This window comes from Protomyctophum bolini (genome assembly GCF_963924005.1).
Source record: "Protomyctophum bolini genome assembly, chromosome: 19".
Lineage (NCBI taxonomy): Eukaryota > Metazoa > Chordata > Actinopteri > Myctophiformes > Myctophidae > Protomyctophum > Protomyctophum bolini.
This window is the reverse complement of record NC_137880.1, coordinates 21209662-21233617: the sequence shown is the minus strand read 5'-3', so window position 1 is coordinate 21233617 and position 23956 is coordinate 21209662. Positions and strand designations below refer to the sequence as shown.

Below are 23956 nucleotides of genomic sequence, written 5' to 3'. Positions count from 1 at the left end.
ATCCCCATGACATTGATAACCTAATTCCTAAATCGAAAGATAATTTGTATACTATAAATTACCTGATAAAAACTGTAGACCGCTACGCTCTCTCTCTCTCTCTGTCTCTGATACTATATGTCTCACTTTCTGAAAGATGACTTTCTCCTTGTCAAGTAGCCTATCAATCTGAGATCCCATCGTCAAAAGGTATTGAAAAAAAGCGCCCTTTTTTCCTTGACTTGACAGAGTCAACAAGCTTGCATCCACACAGTCACAGTACACACGCACGCACTCTCTCTCTCTCTCTGACGTCGGTCGGGTAATAATAGCTTCTTTCTATTTTTTTAGAAAGTGGGCAGCAGAATTACTATTGGTTCCGAAGACACGTCTCCCCCCCTGCGATCTGAGGCTTTCATCATTGGGAGAAACAAATATCGTTTGTAAACCCTGGTCGGTCAGAATTGGAGTGGATACTCAAACTGTGTCATGAAAGCTGAAAAGTCAAACTGTTATATCCATATGGATTAGATGCTCTGTCCCAGCTGGAATGCCAAAGTTGATTCTCAAAGAAAGCGATCGAGCTCCGTAAATAAATTACAGAACGGACTGAGAGACGAAGTGGAGCAGCGAGACATCACCTAGCTTCGTCACATCACTTTTATATCGCGCAGGTGAGGAATGTATCCGGTCTCCACACTCTCAGAAAATACTTAAAATACCGTAGGCCTTTATGAGACAATCAAAGGCAGAATGATGATTAGCCTTTCATCATAGTGAATGGTTATGGCAGCGAGATTATAATAGGCAAGTCATAAAAAGTGATGGATTCTTATGACATACAGCGCATGGCCTAATTGATTGCAAAGAAAAAGGGCTCACTGATGGCAAGCTGAAGTGTTGCCTTCAAGTACTTTTATGACTGACCACAGTCACCACCTGCATGTATTTTCCCTTTAATGGGGCTTTTGGCTGCTGCTGCAGCCAGGTAACGGTAGTAAACACTGCTAACGACATGAAAGCGTTTTGAAGATTTACATATAGTGTAAATTAAATTACATGGTACATGTAGCCTAAATAATACAATATTATCTATCTACTGTATCAATCTATCTGTCTACATTTCTATCAGGAACATTAGAAAAGAAAGAAGTCACTATATTTATATAATGTAGCCTTATGAATGAGTGATATTTTCGCAGAACTATAATGGAACTTTTGTCTCTTTAGCGTAGCCTAAGAGGCTAATGTTTTTTAGACCACTAAGCAATGGGGAAATGTTGCATTGTGAGATGATAGAATGCTGTTCTAAAAGAGAAGATGCAACCAAGATGCAACCCATGCAGGGCCAGGACACTGGGATTAGGTTATTGTCTATCTGGCTGAGCTAGCCTACAAGGGGGTAAATCTACTCCCACTGTAATTGTTGTTTTGCTCATTTTGTTTGCAGAGCTTTATCTACAGCTTTTGCCTTTTACATAGCCTCTGGTTAGCAACCTGTTGGTATCTAAAACAAACCTGCTCAGCCACCGGCTACAGTAGGTGTGACTGAAAAGCACCTACAACATCCAAATCAACACAGATAAGGTGCAGATGTGATAGGATACCAGACGGACCGTTTCTGCATGTCACTATTAAGAAGGGAAAAAAACATCCTCACTCTACAGTAGGCTACCTCTCATATCACCCCTCCTACCAGACTATGTTGGTTCTCTCCACCTCCTCAGTTCCTTTCTGTGCCTCTGGTACCAATTTGTACCAGAGTCAGATGACATTTGGACATTTATACGATTATAGGACATGATATGTCCACTGAACGAATAGGGTTATAATATTGGTTATCCCATATTGAATAGAATAGAAACATTTTATTAGCATCAATAAAATACCATGTTCCGCAATAAAACACCAATGTGGATCAAATCACAAAACCAAAGCTTGTTTCCATTGTGGTCATTCAAACAAAGACAGAACAACAGCACAAACACAAAAAGTCCTAATAAAAAAATCTACTTTGAACCTATGGAATGCAAGGATTTCACATCTGTAGGCAAAGCATTCCACTGAGTGGTGGCGGTGGGTGGCTGTGATGGAAACTTTCCAAAAATGGAAACTTTCCATGTGAATTAAGTGGAAATGACATTCAAGGAGTCATTTCAGATCGGAGATGCAACTGGTGCACAGTATGTCAATCTTTCTATGGTTGACCATACAGTATCCTTTACTCTTGGACCACGGTTATGGTTAAGGAAAGGGCTAGGATTAAAGTAATTGGCATAACAATACTGGGGGCAAATAATGATCTAACGAAGGATACATAAAGGATATCATTCCAGAATGTGCACATACCTCTCTCTCTCTCCCCTTTTATAGCATGAAGAAAGAAAGTTTTTTTCTCGGCCTGAGAGGAACTAGAAGATTCTACCAAAGAGTCTACTTTCTGGGAAATGAGGAGCTTGTGGTTCTGCAAAGCACTGTGGGAGATCCTGATGACGAGACGCTCCACCCGATCACAGACTTCAATGACCTGCCAACCTCCCTCTTCGCCTGCAACGTGGATCAGTCCGTGTTCAAGGAGCACAATGCCAAGGTATATTGTGTCCAAAAAAGGACTGCAATTGTATGACAGAGCATGGCTCTAGTCTATATCCTATCCTATCATCTGATAAAATTGTAGGCTATGCCAGGCCAGTGGAATCAACTCCCAGATATGTTATGTTCTCTGGGGCATACTGAAGGAAACCAACAAATAAAGGTTTATTCTGTGTTAATGCAAAAGCAGCAACATCTACCCTCCTGTTGAACCACATATTCTTTGTCAAATGCAAGGAAGAAAGCAGCTTGTCGGATATTTCTGCAAAGGAGTGTGTGTGTGTGTGTGTGTGTGTGTGTGTGTGTGTGTGTGTGTGTGTGTGTGTGTCCATCCTTAAGCCAATTGTAATATAGGATAATGGTTATAATGTATGTAGGAATGTACATATGATCATGTGTCAAGATGAACAAGTCAGATTTTTTAGATCCCATTCCAAGTGACTATGACCAAAAATGAGTGTTCCTGATGAATCCCATCATTACAAAAAGCAAAAAGATCAACATACAGCAGAACTGTAGTCGACTGGTTCGGGATCCTCAACAGACACCCATTACAACCTTCTAACTCTACCAACTAACCAAAATTATCAATCAACAAAAACAATTTGTTGTGGGTGCAGCTTCAGTTCAGATGGATCACCATCCATCACCATCTGACACTTTCTGTACACTTCTTTGTAAAACATATTTCTCCTAGTATAATCATAGTACCTGATGATCATGGTTTGGAGGGGGTGGGGGTAATCACGGCACTTCCTCTTCAAGCCCTATTTTATGCTATAAACCTTTTGAGCGGTGCCAAACTGCTCCAATGTCTGACCGAGTGTGTATGTCTCTATGGGCTCCATCTTATGCCATGCTTTATCCACAAGTAATAAACATCTTCTGTGAATTACGCATTTAGGAGCTTCCACTATGCGTAAACGTTATCTTGCGGCCACACAACCCACTATTCATTTTGCCGACTCCTATATTTGCGGGTGGAGGTGTGTCTGTAGGCGTATTGATGCGCTTTCCCTATATTTGCTATCTTATGCACAGAGGTTTAGGACAACGGAAAGTGCCTCCTCAAACCACCCGTAATGCGAATTCTGTTTGATAAAAGAATGCGCTCCAGACTCTGAGACGGTGAGACCTGAGTTGGAGCTGCCTCGGCTTGAGATTTTCTATTTTTGCTTAAAATGACATTCCCAAAATAGCCACTAGCCAGGCTTTAGTCCAAAACATGCTGTCATTAGTATTCTCATTTTGAATTACGCTATGTTTCGACTATGTAGATACCACATCACTTCAACTAGTACAACAACCCTTGTCAAGTTTATTTTCCCTTGGACTTTCTATGCTCTGGGAATACTTCCATGAGAGGCAACGAGTGTGTATATTTTGAGAGTAGGACACATTCCTTTACAAATATGGACAATGAGGTTACGAGAAATCAGGAAGAGGAGGATAAATGACAAGAGAAGGAATGGGGGCATACTGCTGCTTAGCGCATGCACACGCTTAACTTTCTAAAAATAGTAAAATACTCTTCTATTATTCTCTCTCTGTCTCTGTCCACCTGCCAGTGTGTTGTGTTGGGTGCTTTCCTACAAGTTAAGTAGTGTAACTGGCTTTACACGAAAACGAAAGCATTTTGGAAAGAAAGGTTGGAACCGTGTGTGTGTGTGTGTGTGTGTGTGTGTGTGTGTGTGTGTGTGCGCGTGCGTGTGTAGCATAGCAATATCAATTAACTCTGATCAGTCCTATGACATTGTGACTTTGGTGTAGAGGCCTCCTTTTCCCTCTACACCAAATCTAGTTGCTGATTTGGCAAATATAGGGGTGGGGTTATAGAATATGTATACCGGTATTCTGCTTTGTGCAGCAACAGGCGCCTCCCCATCTCTCAGCTAATGAGTACATATGTAGCCTACATTTTCAGGTTGGGATAATAATTTAATCCAATCAGGAGAGAATCCCCCAAATATCAGCTGTAATATACCAAAGCAAAATTTGTGATTCCGAGCTCAACCCAGTGCAGCTGATGGACTTTTTATTATTATTTAATCTTTTTGCCCCCCTTTTATCCCCATATGCCAATTAATTATTCTTCGTACACATCTCTGTGTGTTGTTGGCTTGTTGACACTGCTGATGAACCCTACTGGCTCACCCGCCATGAAGGAGCCTCGAACGGGAGGACGTATAGAGCCTACTCCTCCCACATAATTATGTGTACTGTACAGTGATAAATATCAGCTTCCCCACCCGACTTCCCTCTCCCAAAGCTGGATTCACACTCTGAGTCTGATGGGCCTTTTTAAAATGCATTCTAAGTTGAGTTGGGAGTGGGTAGGTACAGTTTTTTTATTTTGGCTGATGCACCTGTAAATGTTGAGCATTGTGAATAAATGCATGCTGACTCTGGCTCTGACTCGATCTGTTAGACTATGTGTCAGACAATAGCCAGCCAGCTACTTGACAAACACACTTTCACACAACAGGAGGTCACAAGGGGTCAATGAGGAGATGAGTCAGTTGGGAAAAGATGTCCTGATATAGCATATACACCATAGTGTGTCTCTCTCCAGCATTCTCCGCCTATTGGCTATAGGCCTACTTATCTGTGTCTGACAGATAAAGCTATATGATGTCCATAGCGTGTGCTCTCTCTCTCTCTCTCTCTCTCTCTCTCTCTCGCTCTCTCTCTCTTGCAGAGGTCACTGTAACACATATATTATTCATACGACTTTATATACAACCGACACCAGTCTCCATTGTTTGTACATTGTATCAGAATACAATGTACAGTCAGGCAGGCAGGCAGACACAGACAGACAGGCACGCAGAATATAATAATAAATGGGTAGTTACTTGCGCAAGCAGAGTGCGCAAGTACTGTGGTCGCACTCGTACGAATGTGCGTATGCTCGGAGGTATATATACTGTAATGTTGATGGTGACGTAATTAATTATGTTTCAATGATGGTGACGTAATTAGGATATGTTTCAGTGTCGGCCTTCGGGTGAATCAAAGGTAATGTCTGTATGTATACATGTATGTAATCTGAAACCTATCTTTATTACATACATACGTTACCTGTTACCCAAACAATATTGAAACGTATTGTAATTACATCACCATTGACAGCCAGTTATAACCCGACATCGAAACATATCTTAATTACGTCACCAACATTACATCAACAATGTAACCAATAAGATTCCTTTTACCCATCAAATGATTTTGAAAGATAGATTAATTATGTCAATGTTTTATTTCAATGTTTTACAGAGAGGCTGAGATTTGAAAGTTCGTAGCGGTCGACAGTACTTGCGCGCTCTGCTTGCGCACTAGTAGGCCTGTGTGCAACGTGCAAGTAGGCGCTCAACAGAGTGCAGTTCTAGTTATGATTGTGGCTCATGCATGTGGATGTGTCATTTTTTTCAGGAGATGTTTGAGGCCTTGTTCCTGGTGTATGACTCTCAGGTGACATTCCAGCAGTTCAGGAGTTTCCATCGCGTGCGCATCAACTTCAGTGACCCCAAATTAGCAGCCAGCGCCAGGATAGAGCTCCACGAGACCTTTTTCAAAGGCAAGAAGCTCAAGCTCTACTTTGCACAGGTAGGCCAGAATCCATTTACAGTGCTTTCATTGTGAAATGCCACTCATAATGCCACTCAATATATTCACTTTTTAGTCTCCTAGTTTAAAGTTAAGCTTCCCACAAAAGAGGTCAAGGAACTTGATTCATATGTTTTACAGATAGGCATAGTCCTAGAAGGCAATAGTCCAAGAAGACCCACTGGTATGGATAGCAATGAATACATTACAACATTATTACAACATAGCCTACATACAAACCCCACTTACTGTAACACCTCTGCCAACTTAAGGATTGTTCTCTGTGAAGTTAAACAAAACTGCTATGATGGGAAATGTTTATGAACTGATCCACTCCTGAGAGAAAATGAAAGATATGCTCTTCATTATGAATATGAAAATGAAACTAATAATGATGATCCATATCTTTGAACATGCTAAACTGTTAAAAATACAGTGGTCTTAAAGAATGAATGAAAATGAAAGTATCCTTTGCTAAAGGCCTCTTTCTCTCTCTCTCTCTCTCTCCATTCCCACACTCAGGTCCAGAGCCTTGCTTCAGAAGGTGACAACCCACACTTGGCTCCTCCGCAGCCATCAAAACAGTTCCTCATCTCCTCACCAGGCTGGCATGAGATTGATGAGGCCACGCCCCTTATTAACTATGACCTGCTCTGCGCTATGGCCACACCTGGACCAGGTAAGCTAGTAGAAAAGTTCAGAAAGCACGCTCATCCAAACAATAAAATCCCAGGTGCTGCCACAAAAATACATTTAAAGTCAAAATATAAAGAACACACACTGGATCATGCTGCCAAAGTAGCTTTAACCCTAACCATTTCATATGAACAAATACAGTAGGTGACATTTCTGTCTCATGTCTCATGCGCTTCCTCAGAGGCTTTATGGGGGACTATCTCTATTTGGGGGTCTTTGGCATGGAAGAGTTTGGGAACTCCTGCTCTATTCTAGCCAGTGTATAACTGTATATAGAAACACAAATGACCTTCTCTGTATGTATCCACTCCGCTGATCTACGAGCACTTATGAACATGTGTGTGTGTGTGTGTGTGTGTGTGTGTGTGTGTGTGTGTGTGTGTGTGTGTGTGTGTGTGTGTGTGCGCGTGCGTGCGTGTAGTACTATACTCTAAATTAAACACCAGACTGGGCTGTTTAAGGGCTTGGTGTGCTGCATGAAAACAGCTGGTTTGATCCCTCTTTATTTACACTGCAAAATCCTGAGTGAGAGTGTAAAAAGTGAGTGGTGCCTTGGATTACGTAATCGTTACGTCACTGAAATAGAGTAATAGACACAGTAACCATGCTGAAATAGACACCCACACACACACGGTCAAATGTTGGAGCGGTATAGCACCGCTCAAAAAGAAACCGTCACAGGTCAGTGTTAAATCAACTCATCATTTTGCAGCGTGGTTACGTAATAGCCTCCCCTGTGTTCAGTGATTATGTAACACAACTACACACAGAGGAATACAAACTAAAACATGCCACTCTAACCTTCACTTTAAATGATGATGAATAGCTTTACAAAGACAACTATTAACCACATAGAGCCTAGCAACCCTATTCTGGCCATGTACCATAACATTCAGCAAAAATAGACGATTGGCAAAGTGTTTGGTGTAGACTGTAAAAAGAAGTGTGCCAAATATACCCTACTGTAATACTGTATACTCAATTAACCCAATTAGGCCTAAGGCCGATTCTAAAAACGCCTTCTAAAGCCTGACCTAAGTTTTCTGAAAAACTTCAAATATTTATATAGCATCAATTTTTTGTAATTTTTGAATACTGTACATAACTACATACTGTACAGAACCCAAAAATGGGTTCCCGGCCTGAGGGGATAAAACACCAAAAGGGGTTCCCGCCCAGAATAGGGTTTAAGTGGCCAAGAAGATGTCTAGCGTTGCTTGCTTTCAATTTTCAATTTAGCAGAGGCTCTTAATCCAGACCAATTCACAGTAAGAAAGAACAACACATGGACATGGTAATACATAGAAATAAACATCCAGGATCATAAGTAGAACAGTAGAATAACTATACTATGAGGCTATAAGTATACACGATAGAATGCTATGTCTACATAATATGCTATCTAAATTACATAAGTTTAGCCTTTGCATAGCCTGCAAGGTCACTGAGGCTAGGGTAAGTGCTGCAGGCTAAATGAATGATAAAGTCAAAATGATCCCCCCCAAAGAAGCCTAGAGTCAACATCCCATAACGAAAACGTTAAATTAGAAAACGTTTCCCATGCACAAGACAAATCTATGTGGTTACATTGGCACTGTGACCTGTACAGTGTTTCCTGTTGGAGGTACTGTAGATCAAAGGGGGGTGAATGTACAGTAGCACCTTGGCCAGAGGATTCCCCTTTAGTAGATAGATAGTAATAGATGCATTCTCTGGCCGTCCATGTTGTTGTTTTCCCCTTCTTTTCTTTTGCTGTTAAAATAATCTTTGGAAAATGCAGAGGGAAACCATGCTTATCATTCTGATTGCATCCCTGACACAGGTTCCCTGGTTTCTCTATCAGAACCAAATCGCATGGGATTGCAAGCTGTTTATGATGGGTCTGAGAAAGAAGATGACCCGAGAGGCTTCTCTCTGAAAATAATGTTTTTCTGACTCCCGTGGGGAATAAGCTTTTTATGGCGTGTTTCTGTAGTGTAGGAGGCGAACTGTCTATTTGTCTTCTAATAGTCCAATTAAGTACTCCACACCCCCCAGGAACGTGCCCAGGGGGTCGGGCCGGTTGGTAGGGCGTTCCACATTATGGAGGCATAGGAGCGAAAATAATTTAGTCCCTTGTTTGTGCAGAATCTGGGTTGAACATGGTTTGTTGAACTCCCTCTGGTGTTGACATTAAGGAAGTAAAAGTTCATGCCTCGTTCATTGAAACACTCTGAAAATAGCTTATCTACAAGCTCATAGCACGTGCGTTGTGGACTTGTAGATCAGATATTATTGGCAGACAACTACTGTAAGTATAAATCACCATGCCTTCCTCTGTGTGTGTGTGTGTGTGTGTGTGTGTGTGTGTATGGAGTGTTTCCTTGAAAATGTACTTAACATTTTCCCCTCACTCCCTCCATCTCTCTTAGTCTTGACATACACACAGATCCCTGCCTCTTTTCACTAGTCATGGCTAAAATAGCTCTGATAAAGCCGGGTGCATGTGATCGGAATTTTAATGTGCCATATGCATGACGTGTGTGCGTGTGTGTGTGTGTGTGTGCGCGCGTGCGTGGGTGCAAGCGTGTTGCAGCATATGTAACACATCTTATCCTTATATTTATATATCCTAATATTTAGTTACACCAATTCAAAGACAATTCATCTCTTCCTCCCCTTCAATAAATCAATAAACCAATCAATCAATCATTCGAACTATACTGTACACTACAGTGCGTTAAAATGTTGCATGAACTTTGCAAATAAAATACATTGTCAGCAACATAGAACAGAAATCGGTGGACAGAAGAAATAAGGAAACCGAAATAAATATTTGTAAAATTGGAGGTAAGATGGAAAAACTCTCCCTCTCCCTCTCTCTCTCTCTCTCTCTCTCGGTCGCCTCTCCCTGACTGGGTGACCACGAACGTCAGCCAGTGGTGCATTGACGTCAGTCGGCGCTCAGCAGAGGAGATCGTATAGCCCCCCTCAGGAGAGATGAAGGGATGAGAGAGAGAGAGACAGAGCTAGGGTGGGGAAGGGAAAATGGGGTCTGGGGAAGGTTGGAGGGTGGCGGGGGTGCGTGGTAATGAGAAAACTGACTGTAGAAGAAGGGGATGAGGGAAACGCACGCACACAGTGACGCACACACACACACACACACACACACACACACACACAGCTGACATTCAGCAGCCAATATTAGTTCGGAGATGGCAGCGTATCCACCTAGCACTTTGAAATGGTACCCCACATTACTGCCACTCACTTCCTTTTCTTTCGCTGTAATTAAAGGACCATATTGCTCTGGCAGGTTGAGTACACACAATTACAAAGGATAAGTAGGCCTAGGAAAAAGGTTAATTACTAATTCATCCCTGCACACTCCCTCAGGTCCTAAGCGATACACGTACCAAGATACAGGTGAGATTGAGGCTTTGGGGTTTGAATCATCTAACTCTTTATGGCTCCTAGCCATGCACCAGAGTATTAGCAACTCTCACAAAAGCACTGAGCATAAGCAGCACTGTCTGCATGGTGATCACATCAAAATGACTAAATAATCATATGCCCTGCCCAAGATGTGCTCAAAAAGGTTGCCCAGCCCGTGACCTCAACACACTACTATCAAAGATTATTAATTTATAAAGATGGGTGAACTTCATTGGAGCCACTAGAGGCAAAATGGTACACAAAGCCTACTGGTCTCCTAAATGAAGTAGGCGTGGTTTCCCACCACCCTCCCCCTCCCGGCTCCCCTCTCCCAGGCTGACAACAACACTGACAATGTCATGTGGATGTCATGATTCCCATTTCCCAAATCAGTCCCCATCAACCAAGAGTCTAAGACAGTTATGGAAAATCGGAATTGGAACACACATTTCGCTATTTTCCATTCATTTCACGTTATAATATTCACATATTCTCAGCTTAAATATGGGGCCAAAACCCCCCTATGTGTCATCCGTCAATTATGCAGATAGAGAGACTCTTCCGGACTCCGGAATCTCGCGAGAGTTCATTGCTGGGATAAAGAACGGTCGATAACAAAGTAGACTTTCTCCTGATTTGTCTCGCTGAAAGAAGCCATTTTAGTATGAATATCTTGGAAATATTGTGTGCCTTGTGATGATTGGGTCGAGTATTTAGTTCAGTGACCATGGAGTTAAGGAATGGATCATAAGCTGTGTTCACGTTCACTCTCCCATTGGAAATGAATAGACTCCAACATTCTTCCTGTCACCTAATAATGTGTCCGACTGTCCGCCCACCTCACACAGATACGGGAAGTAAAGCAAAGTTGGACCCTCTTGCTATTGGCCTATTGGCTACTATTCAATGGCAGGAGCACTGTGTTGTTTCTTGGTAATATAGTGCCCTCTAGAGTACATTAGCACTTATATGCAGTTTAGGTCACCCTGGTGGCTCAACAATCTTTATTTACGAGACAAGAGTTGCACATCATCCTTCTGTCTCGACTCTCTCCTTCCTTACAATACAATAATACGAATACAGTAGTAATGCCCAACAAATGTTCACACCTGATTGTAATTTAAAGACTGACCTGCACACGCCCTAACCTGACTTTGCCAGCTGGGGGCGGTATTGGGTAACCATGTTCCCCAACACCGCAACCATCTGGGATCTCTCAGGGAGTTGAGCTAACACCAATCCGTTCCGTACCGAACCAATCAGCGTGAGCTAAGGGCGGGATATGTGCGAAACCGGATGTGAAGCTATATAGACACGTCAATATGATTGGTTGTGTTTGCACGCCCACACGGTGATAGACCGACGGTCCCATCCAATCATCTACCAAGTATCTTGAAAAAAATAAACAGCCCCGTCATCGAATTGCCTCCCGAGATCCCAGATCCCAATAAGCTGTGAAACAAACTTGTGTAGCAAGCTTCTTGGATCTGGCAGCGTCAGGTTACACACGCCCACCCATTTGCCTTTCTGTCTTTCTGTAGGAGAGAGGTTTGAGCTCCACGCGGGGACAGAGTCCACTCCCAGTGTGGTGGTCCACGTGTGTGACACGGACAAGGAAGACACCCCACAGACCTGCCCCAAACCACGAATCATCCAGACGCGCCGTCCGGACCTGCCCGTGTCTCAGTGAAATGTGTCGTATCACCACCTGCCTATCTATCTACTAGCACACACAGAGGCTCACTTAAATGTATTTTTTTAATGACATTTAATTATTTCATGTTTGACAGGAAGTCTGTTGATTAGTTGGGTTGTTTTAGCATGCATCTTCAGGTGGCTGGTTGGTGTGTTTGTAAAGCATTATACTATTAGTATTTATTATAGAGCGACGAAGTCCTGACGCAATCGCTCATCCCAATGGCAAGTAATGTTGAAAGATAGTTGGTGGACATTGTTGTCATTTACTGTAAAATATTGTGAAAGAATGTTAGTGGAGTCACTTCTGTGGTCTATTTGACGCTGATGGGTATGGGTCAAGTGGTTTACAAGATGGACGGATGGACACACACACACACACACACACACACACACACACACACACACAGCTGCAATTTGCAACACTAGATTATTTATAATGGGTTGAATCTACAGTAGCAACACCCTCAATTGAGAGCCCATTCATCCAAATAGAAAAGTCAGATCTTCTTGTATTAAACAACATTAAACTCACCAACATTGCAGCTGTAAGGCAAGCTTGAATTATCCTCTTTCAATCTGCAAATAGTTTGTTTCATAAAATCGACCGTAGACATGTTATAAGCTACTTTCTGTCAAGAAATTCTGTGCAGGTGATTATTAAGTGTTGGAGTTTGGAAACACTTATCACGGCATGGAATTTCTGAAATAAACGCTTCTATTTGGATGAATGGGCTGTCAATGGAAGGTGTTGCAACTCTAGATTCAACCCATTATTTAAAAATAAAATCTAGTGTTGCAAATTGCGACTAACAGAGACCAACCCTCTTACAGTATAGATGGCAAGTGTCCTGCAGAGCCACAGCATAAAACGTTAATGGATCTGTGCATTTCTTGTAACCCGACTCCGCAGATTGCGGCAGTATTGAGGTCACACGTTGAGGAACTCACTACTGCCACCGTCTGCCGGAGTCAGGTTACATTTCTTGAGTGAAGCCACTGAACCTGGATGTTTGTGAGTAGCCTACTTGTTCTTCAATATGCATTCTTCAGCAACTGTCTGTCTTGTCTTGCTAGTCTGTATAAATCAAGAGAAATACTAAAAACAGATGATGTAAGCAAAAGTTTTTAAGTTATACATTGTGAAATACACAAGATTTAACAGAAAATATAAATGTAATGAAGATGATGTGTAAGTCCAGCTAGTACCTTGAAATGTGTTGTAGGCTTACCCTTTGTCAGAGTTCCCCTTGTATCCCTCTGCCTGTCTCTGTCCCTTTTATGTCCATATATGGAGATCTCTATATCTGTATGTCTGTCTGTGTCCCGTATATGCCATGCCCATGACCAAATATGGAGTTCAGGCCAGTCCATCAGTAGTAATAATAATAATAATAATAGGGTTCTCCATAGATGGGGATTAGGAGATTTCTAGATAGATGGCTATAGACCAATTTCCAATGGCAATGATGCCCGTAGGAAACGCATTCCCCTCCAGTTATGCAATACCTGTTGTATCCGTTGTACCTAGTATAGAGGGTATGCACATGCATGAAGTGAATGGCAGATAGAGTGGCAAATCGAGTGGCAAAGTGAGTGTTAAGTGAGTTTAACATTGTTTAAAGGTATATTCAGTGATTTCACTTAATTGTTTTTGGCTATAGGTGGCCCAGCCTTCATCCAATCAGGATAGAGAGGGGCCTTCCGCCAATCATGATCAAGTGGGGGCGGGCCTTGGTGTGTGTGCTGTTGGCCTGTCGTGTGCCCCCCCACTGTAGTGCATGGCTGCATGCGTGTGCATATCTTGTTACCGGGGCGGACCAGGGTTTTTTCCAAATCATCCAAATCACTGAATGCTCCTTTAATGTAATCAAATAGGACTTTTCTGTTTGAATTTATGGGCTGTCAAGGCCAGAAAGTTTTTTGACACTCAGTAGGCGTTCCCGCATAACTTCCAGGTATGATGATGATTTCACGCGCATACCCTCTATAGTCAGAGTACCTGTTTGTCTGCCTGCCGTTCTCAAGATACGTAGACAGATAGCATACAAACAATCATACGCACACACACATTTTGTTGACTTTATAGGACCATTCCATATGCCTCAGTTATAAAAGGGAAAGAGACCAAATGTGTTTAAAGGTTTTTAAACAAACATAAAAAAGGCTAGTGGTTATCTTAGTGATTAATTGCATCAATGACGTTTTTCCATTAATTGGACAATCAAGAAGCTTACATCGTGTCGCAATGTGATGCGTTGTGAGCTTGTAGATAGACTAGTTTTGAAAATGTATTATTTGTTATCATCTGTTCGATTTACTGTAGAAGACCTATTCGCAGGTTCAGGTACACATTCATTAGCATTTTGACATGATTCAAGTCAAATGAGTTACTTTCCCATGCAGTGATGAGCCAGCCTTATCCGACAGCCACATGACTCTTTAGACATTTGACAATGTTTTTGAGTGGTGCAACCACTCCAAGGAACAGCAATGTCCGTCCTAACCTAGGTGACTATGTTTAGAGTACCAGTAGGGGCAAAAGTGGCACTGTTGTGCCAGAAACAGAGAGATGGCGTTGCACTGTTGCCTGCTAATTACAGAGAGAGAGAGAGAGAGAGAGAGAGAGAGAGAGAGACAGAGAGACAGAGAGAGAGGCAGGGGGAGTTGCAACACTCAGTTCACACGGGTGTGATTTTTTTTTAAGAGAAAACCTTTACAATAGAGTGAGGACCATGAGGAGAGAAAAGCTGTACAAGTTGAATGAATAACTATGAAACTGTATTGCAGTTGTACCTAAATTAAAGCCTTAGAGAACTTATATCAGAATGGCCACTGCATCTGATGCAGTAAAGAAAATACTCAGTGTTAATTTATTCATGTGTAACTCTGAGAATGTACAACCAAATGGACCTGGACCTTTACTAGTATGTAGTGTTCCGTTTCCATTGTCAACTACAGAAACAGAAGAATTAGTAGGTCTTTCATTTCATGACTCCAGTTTTTATTTTATTTTAATACTGCTCTGTATTTCCACAATCAATACACATTGGTTTGAGAGGAGAGCACTGATACTGTGATGTTGGAACATGTAGGGAATGTGTATAACTTGTTTTGTGTACAATCTACCTGTACTACAACAACCTTTCTTGACTACATGAAAGGAATCATGCTATTTTTACTGCATTTTTGTACAAATATTCATGTTAGCCATGTAGCAGTAATTCAACCAATTCTATGGTCGTAATAAAAGGTTGGTTTCTTTTTAAAGCCACATTGTGTGTGCATGTTGTTCTTACTGCATGTAGGCCTACATGTTGTTGACTATCACTCAACGGCCCATGCGTACCACCTGTTTTCAATGTGCACATAATGCAGGAGGTTGCTTTACTGATAACGAGCGCTTCCATACTATGATACTTAGAAAATAATCATCTGCAAGGAATTTCTTGACAGGAAGTAGCTCATAAAATGTCTACGGTGGATTTTTATTAAACAAAAACTTTACAGATTGAAAGAGGATAATTCAAGCATTCCCTACAGCTGCAATGTTGGTGATTTTGACGGCGTTTAATATAATTAGAGAGGACTTTTCTGTTTGGATGAATGGGCTCTCTGGGAAGTGTCACCTAGGTATCACCTTGCTGGCAAGATGGCTGCGGTCTGAATAAAGAGAATAGAGTGCAAGATCTGCTCACAACTTTCTTTCAATCTGTCATTATGCCTTTATCCAAAGCCTGTTACATTCACCCATTCTCAAGTTTCAACCAATGACAGAGGAGGAACCCATGCAAGGCGCCAGCCTGCTCATCAGGAGCTGTTAGGGGTTCAGTGTCTTGCTAAAGGCCAGGGGGAGTCAGGGGGCAATGGTGACCATCCAGTGCCCCTGAAGGCTTCACTCTAGTACCTAGTACCTCCTGAGTCACTGCCACCAGCACCAACCTGTAGACTATACTGTCCTAATGAATACAAACTATAAGTCCATCCTACCAATGTACCCCTCCTCTGCACATGTCCAAACCATCTCAACCATCTTTCGTGTGTCATCATCAGATGTCCAGCTCAGTAGCGTACAGCCACGCCCTCATCTCAGGCCCGACATGGAATAGGGGCCTCTGAAGGTGGTTTATACACTGGACAGGCGGTGATTATGTGGTCAGCGGTCTGCTATGGTGTGTGGAACATGTAGGTAGGGAATGTGCAGAGGAGGGATGAGGGGTACATTGGTAGATGTTGTTCTTTTTATTAATTAGGATAGTAGTCTACAAATGAGGGCTGACCTCTCCTCATGAATGATTTTGTGATGATTTTGTACCATTAGGCCTGTTTTCATCAACTTATTGACAGGGCTCTTTTACACTAATGTTTTAGGCTGTCTATTCTTTCCTTTTCTCACCTACCTCCATCTCTCTCTCTTTCTGTATAGGAGCTCACAACAATTAGTATACCATATTTAGCACATAAAGTTCTAATCAGGGACCACAGCAGAAATTACATATTCTATGGCTGTAGCCTATTAGAACATTAATATCGTCTATGGCGGTATGGCATATGCATTTTTTGAGGGGCACTAGCCCCTCCTATGTCCAGCTTTTGGTGTATGTGCACAAATGTTGTCCTGCACAAACGTTAAATGCCATTGACAATGAATGGACAATTGTGAGTGTTCGGGTAAACACAAACGTTGCGTAACACAAACAATGATAATGAAGGTGAGGATGCAAATTCTGATTGACCGGAATGAGATGATGTATCACAATGTACGATAAGATGTATGATCACTTCACACGGGTGTGATTTTTAGTTAATAAACTTCCTTGATTAGAAATAAATTGTTTGTCTTTTGTATATTGCTGGATGATCTATGACCCTGCCTCAGTGAAGAATTTAAAATCCTTCAGAATGTATTAGACTGATCTGTATTAACTGGTGATATATACAGTATCATTTAATTAATCTTCAGTTCATGATAATTAATCACTAAATTACGCTATTAATCACTACATAGTTACCATATGTGTATAATGTCCGCTACTGACCACCAGGTGGCAGAAAGGTAACATTTACTGTACCGGTTTACAGTTAAACTGGAAAATCTCACCATGTGAACTAGGCCAGACATTCTCAACTTGTGGGACATTGGAAGTGGGCCCCAAATAATTGGCCAAACTCCAATATTTTAATGATAAAAATAAATAAACACGTTTACTTTAATACCTTGAGAAATTTGTTTTCATTGTGATAGATAAATAGGAACTTAAAGTATAATATGTTTGTTCTATTGATCCAAGCCGGAACACAATCAATTGTGTGTGCGTTTTAAGAGCATGTTTATTTTAATACTCAAACACCTTCAAGGTCGTGTGGGCCCTCAACCACAAAAGGTTGGGAACCGCTGCTCTAGGGCCCTGTCCTCCATTTATGTTTTAATTGAAGACAGGACAAAGGAATTCAAACCTCTATGCAGTAAATATATGAAACGGAAGTAGTTGGATTCAATTTAAGTCATCAATTATCACTAAAACGAAAGAGAATGCAATGCATTTCAGCTCAGTCTGTAATTTATCGTTGATTTGATCGATATGCTGCATGTCATGAGTGTAAAGTGATAATTTATCAAAAGCTAAAGAGAAGCTGTGGTCATAATACAGCACTATTTGATAATCTAGCTGAAAATGTTATAGCCATAGCCTAATTGTTATAATGTAACAGTCCATGAGAACGGCAAATGCACTTGATATATAAAATAAAAGGAAATTCTGGTTGAACTGCTAGTTGTGATAATCTGAACTGCTCTCTCCCACTCCGAAAAGTAACACCACACCCCCTGACTACCCCTGCCTACCAGTGACATCATAGGTTTCTGAACTGTCCACAGCCCTCCTCTGAGTCACAGACCAAGTAGAAATTGTGCCATCATATGAAGATAAGGTTGAGAATACTGAAGTGCTCCATCAAGTGGTTAAGGGTTTTAATTACTTTTAAAGTAAGGTTGACTCATTGCTTTATCTCAGATCTTTTAACCCCCAGATATGAACCTATTATGCAGCCTTAGATCATCTGACATGCAGGTACAAACCCGACACCGTCCTACACACGCTTCTGGATATGATAAATTACACATTACCAGATCATTAATGAACACACACGCTCAAAAGAAACAGGTGACAATGCCTAGCCTGGTAAACCCCTCCCTATTGAAAACATTTCATTCAGAATGAATACAATGTTTTCAAAGATACAATAGTTTAATCATTGCAAATATTATTGAATATCTGTGTTTGCGAATGCAGTGAGCACTTACTATGAGACCTAGCAGATCTGTCTGTCCGTGTGTCCGTGTGTCCCCCCTTTGTGCCCATATATGGAGCTGAGCGATTTGTTTGTGATTGATGCAACACACTCCATATTTGGACGTATAGCTGCTTTGGGGACTCCTTATATGGTTATGGCTAAGTTAAAAACTTAACTTAAAAATAACTTAACTTAAAAAAAAATAACTTAAAAAAAAATCTTTAAAAAACCCAAATATGTACGAGCTGCGTTCGCTTCCCGCGTTTGCACGTCTTACTGGTATATTAGTAGTTCTCAAAGGGTCCAAACGGTGGGGCGTCCTCAGAAACATGAGGATCAATTTAACCATTTTAACCATTATTTAATTTATACTTAATTTTAAAATAGCCAATGTACAAGCTCACAATGTTGCACAATGTGATATCATGACAGTCATGTTGTGAGCTTGTTCATTGGCTATTTCCATTTGTAAAGCATTTTACAACTCAAATGTTTGATGCCCTGCCCTTTATTACAATTCTACAATCCAACTCATTCATGATGGCTTGTATGCTAACGCACACGTGAGGTCAGGGGAGGAGAGGAAGGGGGAGGTGGCAGTCATGAGAATCAGCTGCTGCCCCCCACTGACACCACACTGTCACATTCCCCAGTGCACAAACTGACTGTGTGTGTGTGTGTGTGTGTGTAAGAGAGTGGGTGCTGCCGCATGTGACTTCCTAATTATACAAAAGGTATGTGGGAAAGCCTCCACTTGTATCAGATGTATCTCATACAGTTCCCACTATCGCCCCAGACAGACAGACAGACAGAAAACGTCAAATTTATATCCTCCTGAGAACTGAGAAATGTGTGCATACTCAAACTTTCTTGTGGTTTTCTATAGCTCTATATTTGTTTATTTGTGAGTAGAAACTCGGGAGGTATTTATTGGGAACGATGCCCCTCTGGTTATGTCTGCCTGTCTACCTGCCTGTCTGCCTGGAGTAGTAGGATGGATTCCCCACTGGAAAGGTGAGCCACCACCATGGTACAACAGAACCAACTCTGATACGGTACCTCTGTGTTGAGGGTTAATTGCCATAACTAAATAGGGAGAAATTACATCCGTTTTGACTCCCGATTCATAAAATCAACACGTAAACGGCACACAAAGACAGAAACGCATAGAAACAAGCCGTCCGTACAGTTGCAATAGTGGCGAGTGTACCGTGGTTGAATACAATCAAATAGGACTTTTCTGTCATAAATGGCCTGTCAATGGAGCTTGTTAAAACTTAGATGCAGATAGCATCTAGTTGCTTGTTGCTATGTTGATCGTAACTGGTGTGGTTTATTTTTCTATAAAACCCCACACTGTCACTATATATTCCTCAAATGGAGGACATTGCCTCTCTTGCTAGAAGAGTAAGTTCCTCTTATTTGCATCACTTTATTTTACTTCATCAGAGCTAGGGATTTTTATATTGACTGGGTTCTCATGGAGTGAACGTGGATGGAAGTTAGCTGATGGTCTGCAATGGCTGCAGGGAGAGTGAGGAGAGCCAGTGTTGCCAGATTCTGACAGAAATAAGTGACCAGTTCTATGAAAACAACTAGGCAATTTACAAGATCGGCTATTAAAAGAATCACACCTGTGTGAAGTGAGGGGCACTAATATATTAAAGTCTATATCATGTTGCTTAGGTGATGAAATGGTGATGTAAAATCACCTATAAAACCTGTGTATAGGAGGGGCTGGCACCCCTCAAAAATATATAATAATAATCTTAGGAAGAAATATTTTTTTTAATGTTTTAACACCACAAATCTTGTATGGGGTCCCTGGTACAGAATTATGTTTAGATGTTGTAGGCCAGCAGCCATCTTTGGTGAGCAACACTGTCGTATGACAAATTCTAAATCAGGTGCAAGTGACTGCAGAGGGAGTCAGTTTTGGAATGTGGCCCACATATGACTGGAATGTTGAGGTCAGAGACGTCCACCTTTCATAACTGCTGAGATGCATTTTCAAATGCGCGCACGCACACGCACACACACACACACACACACACACACACACACAAACACACACACAAACACACAAACACACACAGGTGGTCAGCTGCTGCTGGCAGTAGCTTTTATTCAAGGCTCAGTTTAGACACAACAGCAGTGCACGCACGCGCACACACTCAGACACGCATGACTCGACACTTTGCATGGTAGCCACTAGAATCACAGCAGAATCTGCAGACAATAATGATTGAATTCACGGAGGTATGTGAAGCAGTTGCATTCAAACAATTGAAAACACAATCAAACCTCTAACATCACATAATTATATGACTCATAATATACACCACTTAAATCCCCCCCCCCCCCCCCCCCCTAAAAAAAAACTAAAAACAAACAAATCTCCCAAAGAACATTTCACAGAAACAAAATCCAGTCTTCCTGTCCTGAGTATAAAGCAGCAATGCCTCACTAAACCCTGATTTACACGTCATTGTACAATGGTGTCTGCAATGCGTTGTGAGCTTGTAAATCTGCTATTTTCTCATGAGCGACACCACTGTATGATGGAGTACAAATTAAGCATACGGTTGGACTCATGGCAAGATATGGAAAGATATCCTGAGTTAATTTGCCACACCGTCAAGAGAGGTTATTTTGTGTGGTGGGATCGTGGTTTTGCACTGATCTCTTCCCTGTATCATTTTTGGTACCGGCTGTACAAAAGTAGTTATTTTGACAGTAATGCCATTGTTCAGTAAAAGCTGTTTGGTTTAAGTTAGTCACAACATCAGAGTTTATCGTGTGTGCAGAAGCGTTACAGACAAGGTTGTGATCAAGTGCGATCCAGCCTGCAGCTAATTCAGGCAAGAAAAAAGAAAAGAAAAAGAAAAGAAAATTGGGAGAGGATTTCATTTGGGCTTCGTAAAAATGGCCATCCCAATTATCAAGCTTATCCTAATTACGACCATACTCTGATTAAGATATTCAGACAAAGTGTTTACATGACTATGGATACTCTGAAGCTATTAGTGTTTTTAGAAATGTATTGAATGTCTTGTCTAGGAAACAGTCTACAACCATGACAGCATGGGGGACAAACCCAGCAGGTGGTGAGGGGACACATCTCTCCACAGACCAATGCAAACATATTAAACTACTGTATGTACAGTAGTGGTTTCAAACATCTTCCTTTCAATAACCTCCATCACTCTGAGTGTAGAAATGGAACCAAATTAACAACTAAGTAAACAGATATTTTTGAGTGTATGTAGAATATAACAAAATAAACTAGTTTAGATCAGTTTAAACTGGAGTGTATCTTTGTAGTAGTCATTGTGTTTTGTAGTGAATCATTTGAACAAATTAAATTTCTTCCTGCAAAAGGCTCTTACAGTATATGCAACTTCCATGCAAACAACTGGAAAAGAATGGTTATCACTGGTTCCTATGTTCTGAACTGACTGAATTAAAAGTGATGTCACTCCAGCTCAGAGAGAAAGAAAAAGAAGATAAATGAAAGCTTGGGCATGAAAGCCACCTGCAGTAGAGGACAAAGCCTTTATTGTGACTGTTTGGACACCAAGTCCTTTCACTGCGACCCCTATTCACATTCACACGCGCGCGCACACACACACACACACACACACACACACACACACACACGTGTCCTGAACTGGCTTCACTGGGTAACTAGTACTAACTAATAATACAGTCTGTTTGAAAACACAAAACGCCAACTTCAACACAACAGCAGTTCTCTACATTTGACAAGTGATCTTCCCTGATGTTTGAAAGAAGTCCCTCTCCATCAGGGCAATAACAGAAACAACGGGGGCACCATTTTCTTTCATTTAGACATGTTATGTACATGTATTTTCCAAGTTTACGCATAGCCTGGCCCTGGGTTTGGGGGTGGATGGTTAATGCAATGTAAAGGGAGAGTCACAGTATTGTACACAGCGTGGCCACTTACCATTCAGCCATGCTCACAGTGTGGCTAAAGACTGAGGTGACTGAGTTACGAGCCATCCCTCAGACAAAAAGAAGGGATTTAAAATTCAGTATAAAATTCAGTTAAAATCGGCATACAATTCCGGGTGCACACTTAAGACAGACCAAGACTTGAATCCAAATGTCATCCAGACAATGCAATATACATCTAAAGATACCCTTTATCTAAAAAATAATTTACTAGTAGCTACATCATCGGAGACACATTGAATTGTCAGTAAACTGGATGAAGGGTGGCTGACTCTTCTGGCTCGAAAAAAATAAATAAAAATGTTTTTTGTTTACAATGATATTAACATACTGCAGCAACATTAGACTGGTCCATTTTGAGAACTTCAGACCAGTCTAAATCAGTCTTAAACTAAGTTTATGAGGTTGGACCCAAATCTGAGTTGAAGGCACTAGCTCCTACTGAACACAGCTATCAAAATGTACAAAAAAAGGTCTCCACAAGCGATCCCAAAAGAATAAATATTTTTTTTTAAACTAAATTTGCCTTTGCAACTCATTTGTAGTTCCTCTGAGATGTAGGCATTCTTTGAAACAAAGCACCAAAAAAAGGCCAATGTCTCAATCACAGTTGGGTTTGGTCCTCCACCATGGTCCTTTCAGTATGATAAATAGATCAGCGATGTCTTGGTCTACAGGTATTGATGACTCAAACATCCAGATAGCAGTACTCCACTGGTGAGTCAAGATTGTCTCAACTGGATGATTACATCCCAGATGTCAATGACCACTTTTGCCATTCTGTTATATCCTCATGCTGAGAATGATGTGCATTGTATCTCAGATTTTGGTTCAGTCCACAGTCAGGTTCCTCCATAGCCCCCCTCCGGATGTGGCCTGTGTAGCCCAACAGCGGGGGCAGAGACTGGGCTTTTCCTGACACAATCCCTGGGCGAGGAATAACTGTCCATGACCGACGGTTTGGCCTGGGGCTGTTGGTAGTCTGCATGCCTGGGGTCAAGCCTCTCGTGGTTTTGAGACGCCTTGGGACAGTCATACAGCCCAGCCGAGTTCTGTCCCGAGCGCTCCGTCTTCTTCACCTGGGGCGTCTGGTAACCTCTGGAACCTCCCAACCCAGGCTTCCTGTATGCTCCCTCCGAGGCTCGGAATGAGGGGCTTTTGCTGACCACCGTCCCGGGGACGTTGTAGCTTCCTGCATCGGGCAGGAAGTTGTCCTTGCGGAAGGCGTGGCGCTCTATGATGGGCGTGGCATACTCTGGTTCCTGGTTGGTCAGAGGCAGGGCGTACTGGTTGGCTGTCTGGAGGTAGTCGTAGTGTGTCGCTCGGTCGGTGCCGTCATTTGCGTCCGTATCCATGGGACGGAATGTGGAACCTTTCCGGGACATTGTTCCCATGCCTATCATCAGAGGCTGCTGATACTCTGGAACAAGGTTATAATAGTTTTGACATTTCTTTCTCTAATTCAGTTAGTTTTAATTAGTTTTTTAGAGTAGATTTGGTAGTTTTTTATTAGTTTATATTAGTTTTAGTTGAGTTTGTATTAGTTTTATTCATACTTTGTGTTATTTGTCAGACTGTTGAATGAATTTGTCAGGATTCAACAAGGTGTATTGTGCAATAAAAACTCAACAAAAGTTGAGTAAAAATATATTCAGTTAAGTGAAGGGCATTTTGTCAAACATTTCAGTTTGTTAGTTATCAT

The 23956-nt window shown here is 41.6% G+C and overlaps 2 protein-coding genes across 2 annotated transcripts in view; one reads left to right on the top strand and one right to left on the bottom strand.

The window, feature by feature from the left end:
* The first annotated feature begins 416 nt into the window (after window positions 1-416).
* On the top strand, window positions 417-15975 carry rcan2 (regulator of calcineurin 2). Its single transcript, XM_080791098.1, has 5 exons — window positions 417-653; window positions 2353-2569; window positions 6004-6177; window positions 6700-6856; window positions 11829-15975. The coding sequence occupies exons 2-5, from the start codon at window positions 2354-2356 to the stop codon at window positions 11975-11977; spliced, it is 696 nt and encodes a 231-aa protein (XP_080647224.1). The 5' UTR covers window positions 417-653; window position 2353; the 3' UTR covers window positions 11978-15975.
* Window positions 15976-20371: 4396 nt separating this feature from the next.
* Window positions 20372-23956, bottom strand: part of dcbld1 (discoidin, CUB and LCCL domain containing 1) — a 34564-nt gene continuing 30979 nt past the window's right edge. Inside the window, exon 16 of the mRNA XM_080790938.1 lies at window positions 20372-23674. Within this exon, the coding sequence (XP_080647064.1) occupies window positions 23097-23674 (578 nt within the window). The 3' untranslated portion in view covers window positions 20372-23096. The remainder of the gene's footprint in view (window positions 23675-23956) is intronic.